At 36.0% G+C, this 23,936-nt stretch overlaps 1 protein-coding gene across 2 annotated transcripts in view; it reads right to left on the reverse strand.

Annotated features, from left to right (window-relative positions):
- alkbh8 (alkB homolog 8, tRNA methyltransferase) overlaps nt 1-23,936 on the reverse strand; it is a 72,561-nt gene that overhangs the window by 14,562 nt on the left and 34,063 nt on the right. For both annotated transcript variants that reach the window (XM_039744200.1, XM_039744201.1), the window contains exons 6-7: nt 21,692-21,762; nt 244-350 (exon numbers count right to left, since the gene is read on the reverse strand). In XM_039744200.1, coding sequence (XP_039600134.1) covers nt 244-350; nt 21,692-21,762 — 178 coding nt within the window. The remainder of the gene's footprint in view (nt 1-243; nt 351-21,691; nt 21,763-23,936) is intronic.

Below are 23,936 nucleotides of genomic sequence, written 5' to 3' on the forward strand. Positions count from 1 at the left end.
CCTTTGTTTAAGCAGGCACATCTTTCAATGCTTTACCACACAAGATTTTCCAGTAGTGCACAAATAAGTGAGCCAAGCTAAGCCAGTCCTTAGAAAGAACATTCCATGCCAGTACTATGATTGTAAAAAATATTTAAAAATTACACAGTACAAATGTGATCTATAAAAGTACATCTAGAATAATAAATGTGTAAAAAATACTGAACAGCCTAAACCTCCTACTGACAAGAAATTTATTTTTACCCATGACTCCACAGATATCTAGACTCTCCTTTCATCACCAGTAAACTTCTCTGAGGCAGAAGAACAGACACATTTTGTCCATCAGGATGTTTAAAATCCATTACTATCTGAAATGAAAAATTTAAAATGTCAGGATGTTTAAAATCCATTACTATCTGAAATGAAAAATTAAAAATAAGTATAATTGCTTTTCATAGGAAAATTATTCAAAGTATTACATAGTGATTGCTCTTTTCAAATATTTGTTTTCAAGAAGTTCAAATGCATCTTCCTTCTTTTCCCTCTGTCAAAAACATTAGAAAATACATGTTGCATAACTGTTATGTCTAACAAATGTGCAAAATAAATTGTAAATATAAAAACAATGGAACACATCACCAGTTGAAAAAGAAACAGCTATATACAGCATCAACAGCATCCTGTAAAAGGTACCAAAAAAGCATCCTGTAGAAGGTACCAATAAGGTAAAAGTAATGTTAGCTTACTATAGTACTATACTATAGTAACTGAACATAACAAAAAGTACTGATCAATGAACTCATCATCACTATTAGAATGGATATTAAGAAGGAAAAACTTTAACATGGTGACAAAATTACTGTAGACTCTTTGAAAAAACAATTATTTATTGTGCCTCAAACAAATACTGTAAATTGCTGTTATTTATTTGTATATGATCTTTATCATAATATTTTGATCAGTAGCAGTTTATGTCATCATGTACATGTTGTAATGTGCACTGTTAAAATGTAGGTAGTATAAGAATCAATGCCTCTTCATCTAAATGCATGGCTTTCTTACCATTAAAGAGTTGCATTATTTAGCCCTCACTCATGCATTCAGAAAAAAAAGCTTTTACACTAATCAAATGAAACCAATTTTATGGTCAAACAAACCCAGAGTGGACCAAAAGCTCTAGAATGAAAAAACAAACATCCATCAGCTTGTTGTCCAATTGCTTGTAACTCTGTTTATTTATTTATTTTTTTAAAGCTCAAAAAGGAAAAGAATCAGTAAACTAGATGATGGTATCACTGCCACAGTACAGGCTTTTTCAACGTAAAAGCTGCATGAGTACCTAATTAAAATTGAAACATCTATAAAAGTTAAGTGTTTACAGGAACAGCAAGTAAGAGAAAATCACTGGTTGCAACAATGTAAAATTAAAAGCAACAACCGAAGAAGACATTTCAGAGCAACACTGTCAGATTAAAACTAAGAAAGATGCCTCTTCCAGTTTACTCAGTGTCAAGACTTGCACAGTAGTTTGCACAGTGGACGGACTAAGCAACCATGTTGCAAAAATCTTCCACGGTACACCAAATAATTAAACTAACATGTAATAGAAGCATACAGATAAGGGTAAAGAGTATACCAGGAAAGGTGGGTTGTGTTTTCTGTTAATTGAAATGAAGTTACATATTTTAGTATGTTCTTGTTTATCATTCTCTTAACAGATTAGCACTGTGTTACATGTTGGTCAAACATAAGAATTTCACTATTCTGCACAACTGACAATATTGCTTCTACTATTAATATCATTTGACTGTGCTAGAAATGCATCATGCATCAGCTTCACCTGGGGAATTTCATAAGACAGTGGGCCTTAGTTATAGTCCCTTCAGTTAATGATATATTAGAAGTACTACATAACTTCCTACATTTATATATACAATATTTGCAGTTTTTTTTTATACTAAAGTTTAATATCATTGGCAGACAGTGTGGTGTAGTAGTTAAGGTTTTGTACCTAGGACTTTAAACCCTGAAAATTGGGTTCAAATCCCACTATGTGACCATGAGCATGTATGTCACTTCACCTGTTTTTACAATTGGAAAAACAAAAGAAATATAATCAATTATATCTCAAATGTTGTAAGCTGCCTTGGATATAGGCATCAGTAAAATAATAGGTAATAATAATATTATTAGGTCACTGGAACTGCTTACTCTTGAACATGCTATTTACAATTACACAGGCGTAATACAATTCTACTGTAGATCAATTTCTGCTTAGACACTAGAATTCCTGAAGCCTACGAAAAAACTAGTAATCCCAGCCCACCTTAAATCCATTCACACCTCTACTATCAGCGTCTTTTGTTTTGTAAATGCGTCAATCAGCACAAGCAGCAAGCAGCCTGCTGTCCCATCCCCGCCTTGACAGAGCTTAGCTCACAGGCAAAAAGGTCTCCCAGCTCAAGCCAAGGCTTCTTATCTGCGTGTGGGGCGCCTGGAGTTGTATAGGGTAAATAATACAGTATATTGTTATTTGGAATGCATACATTTCATGTGTGATCTGGGTCTACAAAGATCTGGGTAAGTGTAGGATGAAAGGAAATGCGAGAAATGCAAGAAATGCTGAACACATACCTAAAGCAGAAACTTTTTTCCATGTTATACTAATAATGATGAAAAGTGTATAATGTGTGAAGACTTTAGTCCAAATATCAAATACCGTGTATGCTCCCGGCGCTTAATAGAGACCGGCCATTATTAACAAAAACCTTCAGAATGCAATATTTTTTTGTGCGTGTCGGTACAGCTAGGTACACATAAATATTGGCTAATATTACAAACAGCTACTTTATTTGAATTTCACATGCTGCTTAAGACTGTTAAAGATAAATGGCAATGCTTTTCTGTACCTTTCGCTGCTATTCCGAATCTGAATCTGCAGTGACGGCTTCTTTGTTGTCTAGTTCACTATCGTCTTCCTCTTCTTTCAGGTTTGTCACGACGCTTTGAATTCTTGCCGCCGACAATTTCTCTCTTCCTTCAAAACATGACTGATTTTCTTTGAGGCAATGAATTAATGAATCCTCACTGCCGTCAGTAGAATTGGTGATGCCACAATTTTTGAAAGATTCCCGAATCATTTCATTTGAGATTTCATCCCATGCAGACATGATCCTTGTCACTATCAGACGCTGTGAAGGTGCGTGCAAATTTCCGCCTCGTGTGAGTTCTTTGTCATTGTCACCTGCCATCCGATTTTCATAGAATGCTCTGATCTTGTCCTTGAAAGATTTGTTCCATGAAACGTCTGCTAGCTGCATATATTTTGTGCAACCTCCTGGAACAACTGCTGTGTCCATGTTGTACTTTTTGAGCTCCCGTTTAATGTTTGCACTGATATGGTAACGATAAGAGTCCCAAACCAGAAGTCTCTTGTGGAATGAAAATTTCCCACAAACTTTTTGCAGCCATTGGATTGTGAGATCATCGTTCATCCATCCGTTTTGGGAACATGTTATGACGGCTCCTTGAAGTTAAACATCTTGCTACAACCTCGTCACTTCTCGTATTCCGTGTCTAAATACGATGAACGGCTTCATCTTGGTTCCATCACTCTTGGTCGCAAGAACTAACGTAAAATGATCTTTCTCATGGCCAGTAGTTTTGATAGAGACTGTTTTTGCTCCGCTGGGATGAACAGTTGTCTCACCCGGCATGTCAAACCAAACTGACATCTCATCCATTCCAATAATGTTGCATTCTCGGATACCTTTGGTCATCCGCAGCTGAGAAATCCAAATCACAAAAGAAACAACTTTGTCAATCAGTTTATCTGGATCTTTTTGAGCCACAGTTGTTTTTTGTCTGAGAGATAATGAATTACGTTCCATAAATTTTTGCAACCAGCCGGAACTCGCAACAAAAGTCTCCTTTCTCTTGGATTCTTCATCGATCTCGGTATTGAAAATCAGTTTCGCTCATTCACAAATTATCTTTCTGGAAACGCGGACAGATTTTCGCTGCTGCTCAAGAATCCAGGACAATAGATGGTCTTCAAGTTCTTCACTAACTTTCTTGGTTCCTCCTCCTTCTAACCACTTTCTGCTTGCACCTTTGTCCTTTTTCGCAGACACAAGACTCTCATATTGTTTCTTCCACTCTCCGATTCTTTTCGAATCAACACCATAATGACGAGCGGTCACTTCACCAGAAGTTTCTTTCGCGTATTCCACCGCACAAATCTCAAAGGCAATGTCAAATGACTTTTTTCTTATATATGCAACGTGTTGACATGCACATGTATTATACACGTCTATAAAGATACAGACGACACAATGTACTGTACGCTAGTAGGCAAATATCAAAGACCCAGCTACTGTTAGACACCGGCTACTATTTGGCAGCGTCCCCTCTGAAGCCCGGCGCTTATTAGAGACCAGCAACAATGAGAGACTTGGTGTTTATCGAAGCAAATACGGTAAACATGAAGCATTCGATTTACATATGGCTGCCAACGAGTTAAAAACTCAAGCTCAAAGTTCAATCGACAGGAAGTTTACAAGTATTCTTGAATGGTGTAGAGGTAAGAACTGATGCATTATAACCTGAAGGTCCCAGGTTTGAGACCAGGCAGGCCATGTTTTTAGTAGTGACCTGCTATTATTATTATTATTATTTCTACAATATAATAAAAACACATTTGATTTAAGTCTGTAACACCCGCTGTAAATTTTGGCTACTTGTAAAAGTTAGCACTTGTTTTTTTATTGTTCAGTTTTATTCTCTCAGTGACTTTCAAGTGGTAAAACGAACTTGCCTCTCCCTCTTTGAGTTGATGTCATTTATCTCCATTTTTTTCACAAGAGCAACACTGTGGCTGATGCCTGCTTAGAACTGTTTATTGTAGCGACAATCAAAGATACGATGTCCCATGACTGCTATCAGACTGGACAAAGGCAGGACCATAGCAACAGACAGCTTCTTCACAGTGCTTTCGCCGGCTGATAGACTGTTGTAACACAACGCAACTCTGCTCGGCACCATAAATAAAATGGGACTTCCACCTGCAGCTAAAGTCACTTCAGTACATGACACTAAGACTGCTGTAACACAACGCAACTCTGCTCTACACCATATGTAAAATGGGACTTCCACCTGCAGCTAAAGTCACTTCAGTACATGACACTAGTGTTTAGATCTGACAGCGCCGTGCTGACATTGTATGCACCCAAAAAGAAGAAGCCTTTGATTTCAATCTGTAACAGCAGGCTGCTTGCGCTGATGTACACATTTACAAAACAAAAGACGCTGATGGTAGAGGTGTGAGGGGATTTAAAGTGGGCCGGGAGTACAAGTTTTTTGCGTAGGCTTCAGAAATTGTACTGTTAAAGGTAGGATTTTCTTTCTCTTAACAGTTATGGTATGCAAGTGAAAATTTTACAATAAAAACAACTCTAAAATAGCATTCTTTACTGAGACACTATGTACAGTGTAAACTAGCTTTAACAATCCCACTTTGTTGGCAAAGAGTCTTTGTATGACTGAAAATGATAGAGGGTGAATTAAGTTTTAAATAGTTGTGTTAAGCAAAAAATTCTCCATACTAGCAAAATAATAGTTTGCTTAATGTGTTGAATTATGTTCAGTGTCTGAAAGTATAATGTGCCACAAAGTTGACAGAGCACACTCTATGGTAAGTAGGCGTGTGATAAGACATGTGGAAGAATAATTTTAGGGTAACATAACTTCACCTTAAATAAACAGCATAAAGGGTTAATAAATGTCAGAAACCTTTACAGGCATATCAAGAAACCAGATAAAGGTCAAGTGAACACAAAATGTACTGAAAGATGACTAAGAGATAACTAAGAAATCAGCAGATGTCCTGTAAACAACCAAAATGGACAGTTGTTATATGCACAGAAATTCCAAGAGTGGTGGCTCAACTCAAAGGTATAAGAAGAACCAGAATATAATATAATAGTTCTTTATTTTATACAAGTCATTTGGGAGTAAACCAACCAGAGTAAATGAATGCATTGATTGACACTGTATGTAAATTTAATAGTTTATAAAATGAACCTTTATTCTTTTTTCTCTGATCATTCTGATGCTGTAACAAATTGCATTCTTTTATAAGTTGTTTAATCTCTACCATAGACATCATAAAAAAAATAAGCGCAAGCATACACTTGACAAATCAGGAATACAATTATTTCTACACAATAACCAGTTCAATTTTTACTCTCTAAGCAAAGTTGGTAATATTTCAAAACTGCCCCAAAAAAGGATGATCTAAATCTACTTAGCTCAGGATTATACTGTGTTTGCGGGAGAGGATAGAAGCTGATCAATCATTTTTTTTATTCAGCACATTAAAGGAATTTTTAGGTGACCTCATGGGCTCATCAGATGAACAGGTGTACTGTTTTAAACTGGGCTCATACATTTTAGATCAAGGAAACTTTATCTCAGTGTAAAATTAATTTGGTTAAGTACAATAGTATTGAATTATTAAACTATTACAGAAGAAGAAATTCATAAAACAGTAACCCACAGAACAAAAGTAAAAATGCTTACTGTACTTGCTGTATTACCCAGCTTCACCTGGGGAATTTCATAAGACAGTAGGCCTTAGTTATAGTCCCTTCAATTAATGATATATTAGAAGTACTACATAACTTCTTACATTTATATATACAATATTTGCAGATTTTTTTATACTAAAGTCTTATATCATTGGCAGACAGTGTGGTGTATTAGTTAAGGTTTTGTACCTAGGACTTTAAACCCTGAAAATTGGGTTCAAATCCCACTGTGACCATGATCATGTATGTCACTTCACCTGTTTGTACAATTGGAAAAACAAAAGAAATATAACCAATTATATCTCAAATGTTGTAAGCTGCCTTGAATATAGGCATCAGTAAAATAATAGGTAATAATAATATTATTAGGTCTGCTTACTCTTGAACATGCTATTTACAATTACACAGGCATAATACAATTCTACTGTAGATCAATTTCTGCTTTTCCTAGTGACTTGGCTTTTGTTAATGGTCATTGTAAAACACAGTTTTATAGGAAAGTGTATTATTTTGAATTGAAATGGGTAATCAGTAGGAATAATGTGAAATTCGGGTATACATTATTAGATATTTATGATTCTTGTTTTCGTCATTCAGTCAAAATATTTATTTTCATGTTTTTGTCAGCTGTATGTTGAATTGCATCTTACTTTAACTTATTACAAACAGCAATAGCATTTACAAGCTGCATATTTATGCTGACCAAGAAATTAATTTAATGTTTTTACTTTTGGAGATGTTTCTTTAAGTGGAGTTTAGAAGCTTATTGAAACAATCAAGGCCGCCCTTTAAAGTCATTAGATACAAATGTATATTGTCGCATTTGGGTTTCTGAGTTGCACAAAAAACAAGCCAGGAGTGAACTGGGCAAAGAGACTTTTATTTTACAAACCGGTGTGAACGATAGGGGGCGCCCTCGCTCCCTTGAACCCCTGTCCATAACTCCAGACACCATTTAAAAGTCCAAATGTTGACTTTATTTTTCTTCCACAGTGCACAAAGCGCACTCTCTACCACAATACTCATATAATAAATCACAATAATACAATAAACCAATCCTCCAGCTCCCAGACACGTTGCCACCCTTCCACCCAGCTCAGCTCGTTGTCTGGGAGTTCCCATAGTCCTTTTATAATCCTTGACCCGGAAGTGTTCTCAATCCCCAGTCCACAAGTCCTTATTCCTTCCGGGTCAGGGTAAATAGTCCCTTTCTTCAACCCGGAAGTCCGTCGCTCTTCCTGTGATGAACCTCTGGGTCACAGGGCACGAAGAAGCCCTCGGTCCTCCCTGCAGCTCCCTCCTGTGGCCCCCACGGCATCCAACAGGGCTTTGCATAAAAACTCCAATGTCCATGATGCCCTGCTGGTCTTCTGGGGACCTCCACGCTGCAAGGAGGGCTCCACCTGGCGGCTTGGGGGTATTGGCCGGGATAAATGGCCGGCCATCCATCACACCGGATTCCAAAAAAGTTGGGACACTATACAAATCATGAATAAAAACTGAATGCAATGATGTGGAGGTGCCAACTTCTAATATTTTATTCAGAATAGAACATAAATCACGGAACAAAAGTTTAAACTGAGAAAATGTATCATTTTAAGGGAAAAATATGTTGATTCAGAATTTCATGGTGTCAACAAATCCCAAAAAAGTTGGGACAAGGCCATTTTCACCACTGTGTGGCATCTTCTCCCCTTCTTCTTACAACACTCAACAGACGTCTGGGGACCGAGGAGACCAGTTTCTCAAGTTTAGAAATAGGAATGCTCTCCCATTCTTGTCTAATACAGGCCTTTAACTGTTCAATCGTCTTGGGCCTTCTTTGTCGCACCTTCCTCTTTATGATGCGCCAAATGTTCTCTATAGGTGAAAGATCTGGACTGCAGACTGGCCATTTCAGTACCCGGATCCTTCTCCTACGCAGCCATGATGTTGTGATTGATGCAGAATGTGGTCTGGCATTATCTTGTTGAAAAATGCAGGGTCTTCCCTGAAAGAGATGACGTCTGGATGGGAGCATATGTTGTTCTAGAACCTGAATATATTTTTCTGCATTGATGGTGCCTTTCCAGACATGCAAGCTGCCCATACCACATGCACTCATGAAACCCCATACCATCAGAGATGCAGGCTTCTGAACTGAGCATTGATAACAACTTGGGTTGTCCTTGTCCTCTTTCGTCCGGATGACATGGGGTCCCAGATTTCCAAAAGAACTTCGAATCGTGACTCGTCTGACCACAGAACAGTCTTCCATTTTGCCAAACTCCATTTTAAATGATCCCTGGCCCAGTGACAACGCCTGAGCTTGTGGATCTTGCTTAGAAATGGCTTCTTCTTTGCACTGTAGAGTTTCAGCTGGCAACGGCGGATGGCACGGTGGATTGTGTTCACTGACAATGGTTTCTGGAAGTATTCCTGAGCCCATTCTGTGATTTCATTTACAGTAGCATTCCTGTTTGTGGTGCAGTGTCGTTTAAGGGCCCGGAGATCATGGGCATCCAGTATGGTTTTACGGCCTTGACCCTTACGCACAGAGATTGTTCCAGATTCTCTGAATCTTCGGATGATGTTATGCACAGTTGATGATGATAGATGCAAAGTCTTTGCAATTTTTCGCTGGGTAACACCTTTCTGATATTGCTCCACTATCTTTCTGCGCAACAATGTGGGAATTGGTAATCCTCTACCCATCTTGGCTTCTGAGAGATACTGCCACTCTGAGAAGCTCTTTTTATACCCAATCATGTTGCCAATTGACCTAATTAGTATTTATTGGTCTTCCAGCTCTTCGTTATGCTCAAATTTACTTTTTCCAGCATCTTATTGCTACTTGTCCCAACTTTTTTGGGATTTGTTGACACCGTGAAATTTTGAATCAACATATTTTTCCTTTAAAATGATACATTTACTCGGATTAAACGTTTGATCTGTCATTTACGTTCTATTACAAATAAAATATTGACATTTGCCATCTCCACATCATTGCATTCAGTTTTTATTCACAATTTGTTTAGTGTCCCAACTTTTTTGGAATCCGGTTTGTACTCAGATACACAGAAAAATGTCTTATTTGGTTTGCATCGTTGGCAATTTCTTCAGATCAACAGAACTCAAAGGCATATTCCAGAAAATGAGTACAAACAGTTTGCATGAGATAGAGGACAAATTACTGGGTAAATGAGCTGGCTTTAAAGCCATATATGACTTACAAGCTATTAAATGCAGCTGATCCTGTAAGGGTAAACTTTAAAGCTGCTTGAAAGCGTGTTTTCTCTTTTGTATATCAGGCCCCAATGGGCTGTGCGAATGGTCACAGTATGTAAAAAATTTTGCACAGTGTGCAGTTAGACAGTGCATTTGGGGTTGGGGAGATTTCGGCTATGGGATTTGGGGAATCCCTGTTCTAAGTAAGCAGATATGCATGTACATTTAAACCAGTGCATGTGGTGAGGTGGGGGGTCATCCCCTTCCAAATTCCATAGATGCCAATGTATATTACAATGTGAGAACTACTAAGTTTAAAGTTATGTTTTCTGTCCACCTTGTCTTTGATCTGTGCAGATCAGATAGTGACTTTCTTTCCCTGCCTTTTTGCTTTTAATAAAGAGACACTAACACTCACAGTCACAGTGGCTGGCATCCTCCCTGCAACTTTATAGCACTTACTATCCATTGAACTTTACACCTTCCTTGAGCTTTGCTGAACTTTCTCTTTCCATTTCATACATGACTGTAGATGGCAAATGTGATTTTGTCTGGTTTTTCCTGTCCAGGACACCTCCTCTTTTTCAGTCTTCCGACCACCGAGTTGGCAAGTGCTGCTTGTGCTGCATCTTTTGTTTGCATGAAGCCCCTGTTAGCGCTGCACAGAGCATGTAAGTTAGCAGAAATTTAATAAATATTGATAATATTAAAATTTAGGGACAAGTAAAAAAAAACACTTCTGTTGGATAATTTTTTTTCTATATTGACACCAAGGCTCAACCAAATTCATTAAGGTATTTTTGAGATTTTAGAGTATTTAGTATTTCTGTTGGGGGTGGATGCGAGGATTAACCCTAAATATTGATATATCAAAATGTCCTTTCTTAAAAGATACTGTATCTATTGGCCTAAATATACAATCCTGACAAATTTCAGCTTTTTGACTGAAAAGGAAATAGTGTTTTTGTTGAGGAGGAAGGGAGTGAGTCAGTCTGTCAACTTCAAATTTTACATACAGTATTAGATTTATTATAATAATAATAATAATAATAATAATAAATTACATTTATCGAGCACCTTTCATTCCATTACTGTTTTATTTTTCACTTTTCTTCGTTATTTAATTACTTATCTACTGATGGGTAAATGATCTCATATTGTACAAGTTTCCTGTTCATTTTACAGAATTCATCATGGTATACTACCAAAAATGGATTTATAGCGCACCAGACCAGGTTTGATTAAGTTTTGTTAGGACAAGGACTACATATTGTTGTCCTAATGATTCCTGATCAACCAAGATTACTCTGCTTTCTGATTTATATTGCATTGTAATACAACTTTTGTGAGCAAGCAGGGGTAATTCATTGAATATTTCTTAACACTGAAGCCATTCTGTTTATTCAAGAAAAATAACAGGACACAATCATAAGACCTCAACTGACCATCTACTTGGATTTCCAAATGCTTCAACGATGTGATTCACACAACTACAGTAATTCCCCTTTAATTTCTGAGGGTATGACATCTTCTATAGTCTATAATATTTCTTGTTTGTTTTTTTATTTACCTTGACTAAATTATCAGAGCATTAATACATAACATTAGATGTTTCACTGTTAAGATACAGCATTCCTGGAATGAGGGGTCAGACTTTAAAAGCCCACTACTGCTGTATCATCAGTATATTAAAAATGTTACTCTGAAAACTAAAATTTCCTGTTCACTTTTTCCATATCTTCTTTCACCAAATTTTATTGTGTGCTTTTCTTTTAGCATCTTTTTTGATGCTATTTAGAGTTCAATGAGGAAAAATGGTTATCTGAACCAGAGAATTGTTATTTTTATGTAGAAAAACAAAGATCTGCAATAAATTATTAAAATGGAAAGTTGCAAAAACATGTTACTGAATCTAAAAAAAATCATACTTGCAAAGTGTTTTTTATTCTAAAGAAAGATTGTATATTTAATGATGGCAAAGTTAGTGAATGTTTTCTTTACAATGTAAGCATAATAGAGTTTAATACAGTAGTTTAGAACGTGAAGATGCTTGGGTCTAGTAAATCTACACATTTCCCAATACACAGGAATTTTGGAAAAAGAACACATATTCTTATCATATTACTTAACAGGGTTCTGCACATCCATCTTCTCTAAGCCAATTACTTCTAGAGTGGTGCAATGAAGTGAAGCGAGACATGACACAGTGTGTCAAGTTTTAACGGAAACCAACACTCATCAATATTATTCTGATTAAGTTTGGCAGATACTTCAAAGAAATGTAGTCAATAATCTAACAAAAAGAAAAAATAAGGATCTGTTGCAAAAATAAAAGAAAAGCTCTAATTCTGTCATTGGCTAATCTTTAAAATGCTAGCTTCCCTTTCCTAATGCCTCCACTTAAACAACACCAAATATGAATAATGAGCAACTTTTTTAGTTTTATTTTATTCAAGTCCATTAACATTCACAATATCAATAAAGCAAAAGTGTCATAATAAAGGAAGTGATGTTCCAAATAACATACTTTGGCGGGCATTTTGTAGTGACATCAAACTACCTGTACCATCTGACAGCTTGCATTGGAGGGGTGGAGATGGAAGAGAGCTTACCCCAACATTGCAGATATGGACGCATGCTACTACAGAATAAATTCCTAAATGGAGACAAGTGGTGCCATGAACCAGACTCATTCTGTGTGGTCAGGTGAAATACACTAAATGTCTGGCAGTGTGTAGGAGTGTGGGCATAGAGGGAGATGCCCTGTGCAGGTTATTATCTATACTATTCACAAGGAAATGGGAGATCTACTATTGTTGTCTGTGATGCAAACCGGTTCTTTGAGACTTTATCGCCAAAAGGTTAATCATTTGCAGTTCAGAAGCAGCGCCTGGCCAGTAACCACCAAAGAGCAAAATCTTAGATCGAGACCAATGGTTCAGTGACCCACATTCACTTTGTTAGGAAACGGAAAACATGCAAACACCTCATGGATAATTCAGGATTCAAACCCAGTGAAGCAATAGCATTAAAAAAGTACTAAGATGTTGCCAAAACATTTGTAAAACTTAAAACTGACTAATGAGCTAAACTGTTAATTGAAATGGTGCTTTTCTTCAAAACTGACTAATAAGCTAAACTGTTAATTGAAATGGTGCTTTTCTTCAGTTTTCTACCCACTACATCTACAATGAGTCCTCTTTTTGTTAACTTCTTACCTTCATTTACTTATAAAAAGTAAGCATTATTATACTTTGAGTGAAAACCTGTCTTACTTGTGGAAACCAAGTATGTGCTAAAATATTTTTATGCTTACTTTAACAAAAATGCAGAATACAAAAAATAATTTAAACAAAATTCACAAATTCTTAAATTTACTTTTTTATTAATTTTAAAATAAAACTTTTTTTCAATTACTTTACTACCAAAATAGCTACAACTTAAGTTGCATATATCAAGTGATTTTTTTTGGCTTTTACAGTTATTAAAACTGAGAAATGTAAAATAATATAGTTACTTAGGATATCTTATAATTCTGAAATACACATCAACAAAGGAAAGAATGATACCATCTGGACTGAGCACTCTTGTTGAGCAAAAGTTGAGAGGCATTAGGTTACTCTCAATGGATTTCAGTTTTATGAATTACTCACAAATATTTTATACTTGAAGACTGGATGATGGTGTTAATATACATTCAAATATATCCATCTAAAAAACAAGAACAAGACAACTGTTTTTAAAAACTGGGCACCTATGAGATCTATATAATATAGATTCTATTTATCCATCTATATAGATAACTTGTTGATTAATAAAAATCACATTCCAATGCATTTCTACTTGCATATTGCAGTAAATGTCCAATTTGCATATCAGCCAGTCTAGAACAGTCTTAACTATGTACAGTGGAACCTCGGTTCATGAACATCTCGGAACACGTACAAATCGGTTTACGACCAGAAAGTTCGCCAAACTTTTGCATCTGTTCACGACCACAGACTCGGTATATGAATAAGCCAGCTTCCCTTTCAGTTTGTGCGTGCCGATGATTTCCACACGTGTTCAGTCTCTCCCTGTGCATTCCCTGTGCAGCGAGAGAGACAGACAGACAGGCAGGCAGGCACACACGCATAAGAGAGAGAGAGACACACAGAGACACACACACACACACACACACACAGGCGTGCACGAGAGAGAGACACACACAGGTGCGTGAGAAAGACACACACACACACACAGGCATGTGCGAGAGAGACACACACACACAGGCGTGCTAGAGAGACACACTGACACACACACACACATGCACGCGAGAGAGACACACACAAGAGAGAGAGAGACGGCTGGACTCATAAGGACGAGAAGGCAGTTAAAGAATGCACCAGACTTGTTTTTAAAGAGACAGATCCGAGCATTGTTTTAACCTCGTTGCACTTAATGAAGACTTTTTTCTGTTGGATTTTAACCTCTATTTCACTGCTGTTTACAGCGATCGGTTCGTAACGTACATTGTTCCAATGTTACTTTTTTGGTGGTTTATTAAATTGAGTGTTTTTAATGAGTGGTTCGTAGCGCTATAGCGCAAACTCTTGCAGTGTTAGTTTTCTCTGTTGTTCAAGGTTTTCTCAGTGTTATTCAATGTTTTTACATTTAGTTTACTATTACGCTATGCATTCTATGGTATAATTAACTATATTTGTGCTTAATAACTTAAAAAAATATATATTTACATACAGTTCGTATGGTCTGGAACGGATTAATTGTATTTACATACAATCCTATGTGGGAAATTACTTCGGTTCATGACCAGAGTTTTGGAACGAATTATGGTCGTGAACCGAGGTTCCACTGGAGTTGATATTCTTATTTGGAACATATGTCTTCTTAATTTCAATATCTGCTCAATCAATTGCAGGCAGAAGGAGTTCATGGACGTGAAATTTAAGGGGAGAATAAGAAAAGATAAAGACCTAATTGCCTTTTGTCAAGGCTGGTTCTTGGCACTAGAAATGACTGCCTGAATATACCAGGAACAGCAAGCCAGTTGATTTGAGAACCTGACAACCAAAATACAGCTGGTATTTGTCCTTTGATTGGAAAATGGCTATTAATATAAGCTGAAGAATGATGAGACTTGTATAGACAAGCACATACTCATACATTCACTGAGCAAATTATTACAAACACCTGTACACCTGCTTATTTATGCAATTATCTAATCAGTTAATCATTTGGCAGCAGCATAATGCATAAAGTTACACAGATACATGTCAGGAGTTTCAGTTCATGTTCATATCAAACACCACAAAAATGTGATCTCTGGACTTTTAACTGTGGCAGGATTGTTGGCAAGCTGTTTTGAGTATTTTTGTTACTTATGGCATTTTCACTCACAACAGTCTAGTGGTTACTAGGAATTGTGCAGAAAAACAGAAAACTTCCAGTGAGAAGCAGTTCTGTAGACTGAAACACCTTGTTGATAAGAGAGGTCTGAGGAGAATGGCCAGACTGCTTTGAGCTGGCAGAAAGGCTACAGTAACTCAGATAACCACTCTGTACAGCTGTGGTGAGCAGAAAAGCATCTCAGAATGCACAACATGTTGAACCTTGAGGTGGATGGGCTGCAACAACAGAAGAACATGTTGGGTTCCACTCCTGTCAGACAAGAACAGAAAGCTGAGGCTGCAGTGAGCACAGGATCACCTAGTCTGTTGAACCTCAATTTCTCTTGAAGTAAACTGATTGTAAGGTCAGAATTTGGTGCCAGCAGCATGAATCCATGCACCCAACCTGCCTTGTGTAAATAGTTTAGGCAGGTCATGGTGGTGTAATTATGTGGGGTATGATTTCTTGGTACACTCTGGGCCCATTAACACCAATCAATCATTGTTTGAATACCACATCTTATTTGAGTATTGTTGCTGACCAGGTACTGTATATCCCTTCACGGCCATAATTTACTCATTTTGTAATGGCTATTTCCACCATGATAATGCACTATTGTCACAAAGCAAAAGTAATTTCAAACTGGTTTCACGAACTTGAAAATGTGTTCAGAGCTCTTCAGTGGCCCTCCATGTCACTGAATCTTAATACAATAGAACACCTTTTGGATGTGGTAGGACAGGAGGATGAATGAATGTCTATCTGAAAATCTGCAGAAATGACACAGAACCTTAAAGGAATGACTCCAACATTTTGCCAAGGCTCTACCCAGTATTACAATATTGTTCCTAATAGTCTGCTCATTAAGTGCATGACAGCTGAGCACAGCAGTAGTGCCAAAAAAACCAAGCAGTTCTTATCAGGGATAATCAGGGATATCAGGGGGTATGGCAGCCAACAATTAAATGGAGTTTAACTCTTGTCAACTAAAAACAAGATGTGGTTATAGCGAGGTAAGGAACATAAACACTAGACAATGGAAAACTTTCCTGCTGATTCACAACTGCTGGATGTCGAGAATGCAGAAGGTTTGGGATGATATAATGGCATGTGGTGTGTTTTAGTGGCACCTATTGGCTCCCTTTATACAAGTAGAGGCAATAATTAATTGCAATAGAACAGCAATTGATGTGCACTCCCTCATGACAGCAGAATAGCCATCTGCAAATGGGCTTTTCCAGCAGGAGAAAGCTCTATGTCATAAGGTTAAGAAAAGTTCTGGAGAAGCTCCAAGAATACAGAAAATTAATTAGCTTGATGCAGTTCCCTTCCCAGTCCCCAGATACCCAATTTGAAGCCAATTACACATCTAAGTGATAAGAAAGAATGACCTATTCATTTGCCAAAATCCACAAGCAACTAATTTACAAGATTTATGGAACATGCTGCTATAAATATGGCAGCTGATTCTTATGCCATATTTCTGACAAACTCTTGAGTCCATACGCAAACAAATTCACGGTGTTGAAAAGAAAGGGGTGAAAAAGTCAGTATTGGGTAGGAGTTACTAATAAACGGGACAGTTAGTATATTTTCAGCAGGAGGGTATCCCACACAAAACCCAAAAAGCCTGCAGCAGCAGTAGCAATATTGCATATACAGATTACTGTACAATGAAATTCTTACTTGTATGTACATTTACAAGCAACATGCCACCACAGTGCAGAGCTTTGACAAACAAGCATACATTGAAATGCAGAACTTTATTTTCTTGAATAGAAAATACAAATTAGTTTATATGACATACACTTTACTTGTGTGCAGTTACGTATGCTCCCATAACCTGAATCCTTTTGCAAAAGGAGATAGTCACTATATCATGCTGCTGCTCTCTATCTATATTACGAGCACAGATAAAAAAAATTTTGCACCTTTCACAGTACTAGATGAACACATTTCTTTGATTTATTTTTAACATAATTATAGTAGCAAATGCATGGAAAAATGGTACCCTTTAAGATAATGAAATCATTAATGTATAAAGAATAGGAAATGCTTATATAAGTTCTACAAAAAGCAGTAGCTGCACTCCTTAAATAATAGTTTCTCTTGAACACACAATATAATGAAGTAGGGTACAAGCATTGAGAATATCTATGGTTCTCTGCAGCATCCATGAATGCAGGCAGAATGTCCTTAATAGTCATAATCAATAATGGTAAGAGTATAAATAAAAAGCAACCAAGACTGCATGTAAAAATTACTGATAAAATTAATATTTTAAACTCAAAAAATAAACTAAAATAAAAATGTAAACCATTCTACATATCAAATTTTATTGCAAAAACTGATCCTTGGGGTAGCCACAGCAGTTAATAAATTACTGCTTCAATAATGGCTGGCACCATAAAAAATATCAATAACATTTCGAGTCATATTCTTATCATCATAATTTGAGTCAAAGCAGTTATTTTTTTGCTTAGACAATGCTTTTATTCAAAGCATTACCAAGCTGCATTATTACAATATACTGTATATGTGCATCTGAATTTAGTGTTTTCCTGTTTCATAAAGAAGGCTACTCTTTAAATACCAAGTTATTCAAATAACCTAGTACATATTTAAGATTTAATCGTTCAAATCAGAAACATGTTGGTCTATAACCCCTGGATATGAGATGAACCGCATCCTACGTTGAAACAGCATGAGGCAATAGTCAGAAAGGGGACAATGTTCTGGGTCAGAAACTGATTACATTACATTACAAGAAGAACCAAAGCATCCTAAGTGTACTAAGTATAAAACAATAGCACTCTCACTGCTGCACATGACCTAGACAGGTCAGCTGAAAAACATATGGGCAATATAAGACAGACTAGCATGTATTTTTCCTATTACAGGATCCTAACAAATGGGAACCATGGAATTGAGATCTTGCCAATACAATTAACACCTTCTGTGACTATGTGACTTAAGTAATAAATGAACCAACATACAGAAGAACATTTATTTTTTGTGAATATTTCATTAATTCCCCTGTTGTTCAACTGAGTCAAAATATAGTCAGGATTCCTCTTGATTGCTCTTTTTCTGGCACTAAATGGCGAATTAGTAAAAATTTCAACTGCAAAAGAAACTAAATGCCATGGGAAGATTTAAAAATATCACTATCAGAAATAACAGATGATTTTTAATTAACTAAGGACTCATAAGCAGCTGAGTTAGGCAGCTGAATCACTGCAGAATCTATTACTCTCTTGAAAGTTAAAACTGACATATTTTAAATAATTCTTTATGCATAGTACCTTTATTTCTCCTTCGTTCTTCATTAGGAAATATTTATTAAACACTATAGTAATTAACAGATTTTGACGATCATGCATAAGACCATCAAAGATGGTGCTTAACTTTCCAAGTAACTAGCATTCTCTCTCACACACTGTCAAAGTAAACTTTGTGAAAGAAGAATGAACAAACACACCAGTTTTTAATACGATTATTATGTTTGCTAATCAGTACTAAAAAGTCTCCACATGGAACTATAGTTTGTCAAGCAGCCTGAAGTTTCAGACTTTCTTATCTGTATGTACCTGTGCATTATCCCCTGTCCTAGAATGCCTTATGATATTTTATCTCTCTGTTCTTTGCTGTTAGGACTTTTCAAATAGAGTACTAAATCAGAAATTTCCAGAAAGACTTCCAATACCTAATTAAACAAAATGTCTGGAAGTTATTTATGGTTAATTTTAAATGTCTTGTTTGCTGTCAAATACCTCACAACAATCATTGTCCCAAATACAAATGGATAACAATGTGCATTTTAAACAATGAGCAGTTTTTGAATTTCATGTGGTAGAGAATCAGAAAACATTTGTAGGTGGTTAAAAATATAGAAGTGTCACATGCACAAGCAAAGTGAGCTTTTTCCCTAAGATTTAATGTAAACAGCACATGGGGAATGAGACAGAGGTTACACAGTGGCTTACTCAATTCTCCTTCCACCCTCAGACAGGAAGACCTTGAACGGTCAAAGGATACTTAATGCAATCAAAACACCAACTCAGCTCCCATCTTTGCCATGTTCTTCCAAAATATAAAACTGCAACAGGAACAGGAATTCTTCCGCAATTGGAAACACTAAGTGGATAAGACTGATGAGCTTTGTTGGGCTGAATGGCCCGTTCTCCTTTAAATTTTTCTAATGTTCTAATATCAGGAAGAAGTCACCTTTTTAAGCAAACACAGACATGAGTCGTGACAATGTTAACTCCACATGAATAATTATTTTCAAGACCAACAAAACCTTACACCTAATATTAAACGGGTAGCCTATGGTGCTTCAGCTCTTCTAATGTGCTGTCTGTATTCTGTTGTGGAATTTACAGGAGATAATGCTGTTGATAAAATCACTGTCAGTCACTGGGCTTCCCAAATTGCAGTTTATGAGAAACAGAAGAACTTACTAATTTGCCTCTCTCTTGCTGTATACTTCAGTCACTCTGGCACTGCTTCAACATACTGATCAAAAAGGACACACTGAGTAACTAAGCAAGTATGCTTAACATTAATGATGCCTCAAGAAAATGCATGAAAAACTGATTCCATAAAGCCTAATGGTTGATAACAAAATTGTGTGGCAAAACAATAGGACTCCAGTAATTCTGTGAAAATGTGAAAATCAGGCTGCAGTGAAGGATAATCCCAAGGGTGGTCAAAGAAAAGGATGGATGTAATTGGCAGAACTGAATTTCTTTGTCTATCTATTCATCCACTACCTGAGCTAGCTTCATTCAACCATTGGGTCTCAGGTGGCTGAAGACTTTGCCATAAGCAATCCAACATGGAGCACTAGAAAATTGCAGAACATACTGAATATAAAATAACCACACTAACTCACAACGGGCAACTTTAGCATCATCAATTACCCTAGCATACATGTTTTGGATTGTGGTAAAAGATGCAATCTCCAAACAGACACTGCACTAACAAAAGAGCTGTGCTATGTCCTAATACAGCAAACAAATGGAATAGGCAGTATACTTACTAGCAGATAAAGCAAAATACAACAAAATCATATTCTTCCAAAACCTAAAAAATATCACATTGTATTACTACACACAATAGATATCAACATTATTTGTTTTTCATCGCTAACAAGAAAAAAAATTTGTTTGTGTACTGCTCAAACATATCAACTAAAGGTAACTTTTTTCAAGAGGATGATGGTGCAAGTTTTCCAGCTCATCGCACAGGTATTGAACATCTGAACCAAAGATTTTCAAGAGCTCTGCAAAGTATACTGGAAATTAATGTAGTATTGAATTTAAGTTATAGTCTAAAATTGATTGTTTTGATTCCAGTTGATAAAATACTAATAATTCAGTCAGATCTGGTGACATCTGTTGTAGGAGGTGATGGCAACAGGTCTGCCTTATGCATTTAAAATATTTTTAAACACCTTGAAACCAATACATACTCAATGCAATCATCGCTCAGGTCTGTTAGCATTTAAATTAAATATTTTGACAGTATTTCTAATTGGTCTGATTAAAAATCATAACTTAGCAAAAATTTATATTTATATGTTTCTAAAACGTTATATAATAAGCAAACCCAGTACGTTAGGATAATGGCAGCCACTTTAAGATAAACACTGAAAAGAGGCTAAAATTGTAAATGCTTGTAATACAAAATTAGAAATTAATCAAAGTTAAAAACAAGCCTCCTCGAGTCCCGATCAATGTGGCCAACCCCAACCAACCACTGCACCCAATAATAATATCTTACTACAATGCAACAAGAATTAAACTGATTTTCAAGTGATAAACTGCTTTTACAAATAAAAACATTAGTAGTGGGAAAATTCACCAGGATAATCTAAATGCAAACTCAAAAAGGGTTCAATCAAAATATTTCTATCATGATAGCTTAAAAAAAAAAAAAAGCTGGCATTTAATTTAAATATTTTGAGCTCACTGAAATGGGAATCAGAGAAAACACTGCACAGTTCATCAACTAACAAAAGCTCATCTAAGGCAGAAGATGCTAAAAAATGGTTACAATAACATAACAGAAAGAGGAGCAGAAAACATTCTCCCACTTTCAAATAGAAGAGCTAAAACTTTTAAAACACAGTTTATTAAAAACATAAACTAAGATGTTCTTAAAACAGAGAAGATGATTTTTTTTTCCTACAGAAAATTCATCTCTGTTACTAGACCCTATTAGAAGTACTTTCTTGTGAAAACCAAGTCAGAAGAACCAGGGGATAGGTATACAATTAAGAAGAAATTAGCTTACAGGCTGTTGTCTGGAACCAAAGGAATGTTGTGTACTATTCTGAATCCTCTGTTGTTTGCTCGATTGTTATACTCTTATGCAGTATTTGCCAAGTGAATTACACAAAAGTCATTACATCCCGCACCCCCAAGTTTCTTTTGAAGCTCAGATGAATAAGAAGCTCCAGCTGAAGGGTTTCAAGCACTACAAAATCCACACTCAGTCACGCATAAAACAATTACACCTACCTTTGCTCCAAGACTCAACGAAATAATAACATCTTCAAAGGCTGAGTGGGTGTCAATATGTGGAGGTATTCCTATTGGGGCAAGAGCAAAAGATTTTTGACATGGTACATTTACAAAATTATATTAATTTATCTGGTATGTCTCAGTTTACACAAAAATTCTGCATCAGTAATAGTTTCATTGAAAACTGTCAAGGACAAAATGGTTATAATAAAAAAAAATAGTTCCTGAAACTAAAATGTAGATGCATATTAGGTTTCAGGGCTTTTATATCAATTGAACAACTTTGTAGGGAAATTTGAGAAAGTTATATTTCTGGCAACAGCAAATTGCTCAGTTTTAGCAGCAGTAGGTGGGTTAACCTTGTAAATGCTGAAAAGACACTCACTGGTTTTCCTACTCAGCTATCATACTACAAAAGGGGAGTTTGTTTACATAGCTAACACAATAATCAGTTGAAAACAATTACAGTATGAGCTGGATATAACACAATCACTGGAGGGTTTAGAGAGTTTGTTAAAATCACACACTTTGGGGACATGGAAGAGTCTTATCTTCAATTTAAAAACATAGTATTATGGGAATGCATTTTCCTGTTTAAGATGTGCGTTAAAAATTCCATAAGTATCCATTTAACAGTATTTTGCCAAAAAATATATGTGTTTTGCACACTTTGTAGTATGTAGCTAGATAACTGACATGTGGATTAATGAAGGATTATATTTTCCATGAACATTTTTGTCATCAATTTCAGTTGTAAAATTATATCATAAACATTTTCCTCTCCATTCTGCATGAAAACATGAGATTCAAAATTTTCTTGCCCATCACTGTAAACTACATGGGGTAAGTAACATATAAAAATATATAATTATTAGATGGACTATTCCTTTAAGGTAGGCAAGTAAGTCAGCCACCCCACCAGAGATACAGGATAACCTATTGTTTAGTTAGTCTCGAACAGATGCATAGATTTAATATTTTCCCCCTGGTTTATGCTATTGTTTCAAGTACCTGCTCCTTTGTCTGTTGTGTTTTGTTTCAATAAATCCCTTTCTTTTAAATAAATTGGTTTCATTTGGATTTGGGGGTTTGCTCAAGACCATCTAATTCGGGTTACATTTTATAATAATGCAGATAAAAATGGAAGTAACAACTTAATTAAGTTTGCAAGTACAACCGTAGCTGAAGTAGCACTGAAATATAGTGATTAGCATCACAACATAATGGACCCAGCATCTTATGTTCAAATCCCATACCAAATTATTGTCCATATGGTAATTACTTGTTTTTGTCTACACGTACTCTGGTTTTCCTCACGCATCCTAAAGACATAAAGTTTATGTTAAACGGCGATTTCAATTTGACATTTCTCTGAAAGGGGGTATAGCTATGTGTGCTGTGGTCTTGCACCCAGTACTGCAGAAATAGGTTCCATCTCCCTGTGACCCTCAATTTGATTAAGTGGGATTGAAAAATGAGATTAAATTTAAGTAGCTGTAATTACATAGTTTTAAAGCAGGCAAAATCATTACTGACAGACCTGGACAGAGTTCGCATGCAAATAGTGTATATAGCAAGTTAAGTTTAATACAAAGAATGTTTTGCACATACAAAGTAAAAACATTATGACATGGTTTTGCAGATAGAATATAAATATAAACAGGACTAGGGTAATTCTGCTTAAATTAATTCAGATTTTAAAACAAAATGCATTTCGGAACATTGTTTAATTTGAAATTAATTAGTTCTAGACTAGGGAATCCCAGACTAATGAAATTAAGGACTAATCACCTTATGTTTTGAAGCCTGATTAAACTAAACATATGCACATGTTGCTTATCTGAGGATGCTTTGAAAAGCCAGTGTGTGTCAATAAGAACATAAGAACATAAATATTGTGTGGAACTGGAATAAAGTCTGTAACACTACATGATGGGAATAAATGTCTTTTTGTGACAGAAATAAGACATAAATAATATATACAGAATACTAATATGATTTCTATTTTGAACTATTGGTACTATTGAATTAAAAAATGAAAACTTCTGGTATAAGCTTGTTTGTATAACTGTTGTTTAGGTCTAACTGGATAAAGATAGGGTGTAAACAAGAATCTGTTTTTTTTATATACCAAATGTCACTAAGTGAATACTTGAGTTATAAGCTGACAAGCAACAATGTTGGAGAATTCTTTAGTGGGAGAATGCAACCATTTACTAGACCCCTCAGTATCTGTTATGGA

Source organism: Polypterus senegalus, chromosome 2, assembly GCF_016835505.1.
Source record: "Polypterus senegalus isolate Bchr_013 chromosome 2, ASM1683550v1, whole genome shotgun sequence".
NCBI classification, from domain to species: Eukaryota; Metazoa; Chordata; class Cladistia; order Polypteriformes; family Polypteridae; genus Polypterus; species Polypterus senegalus.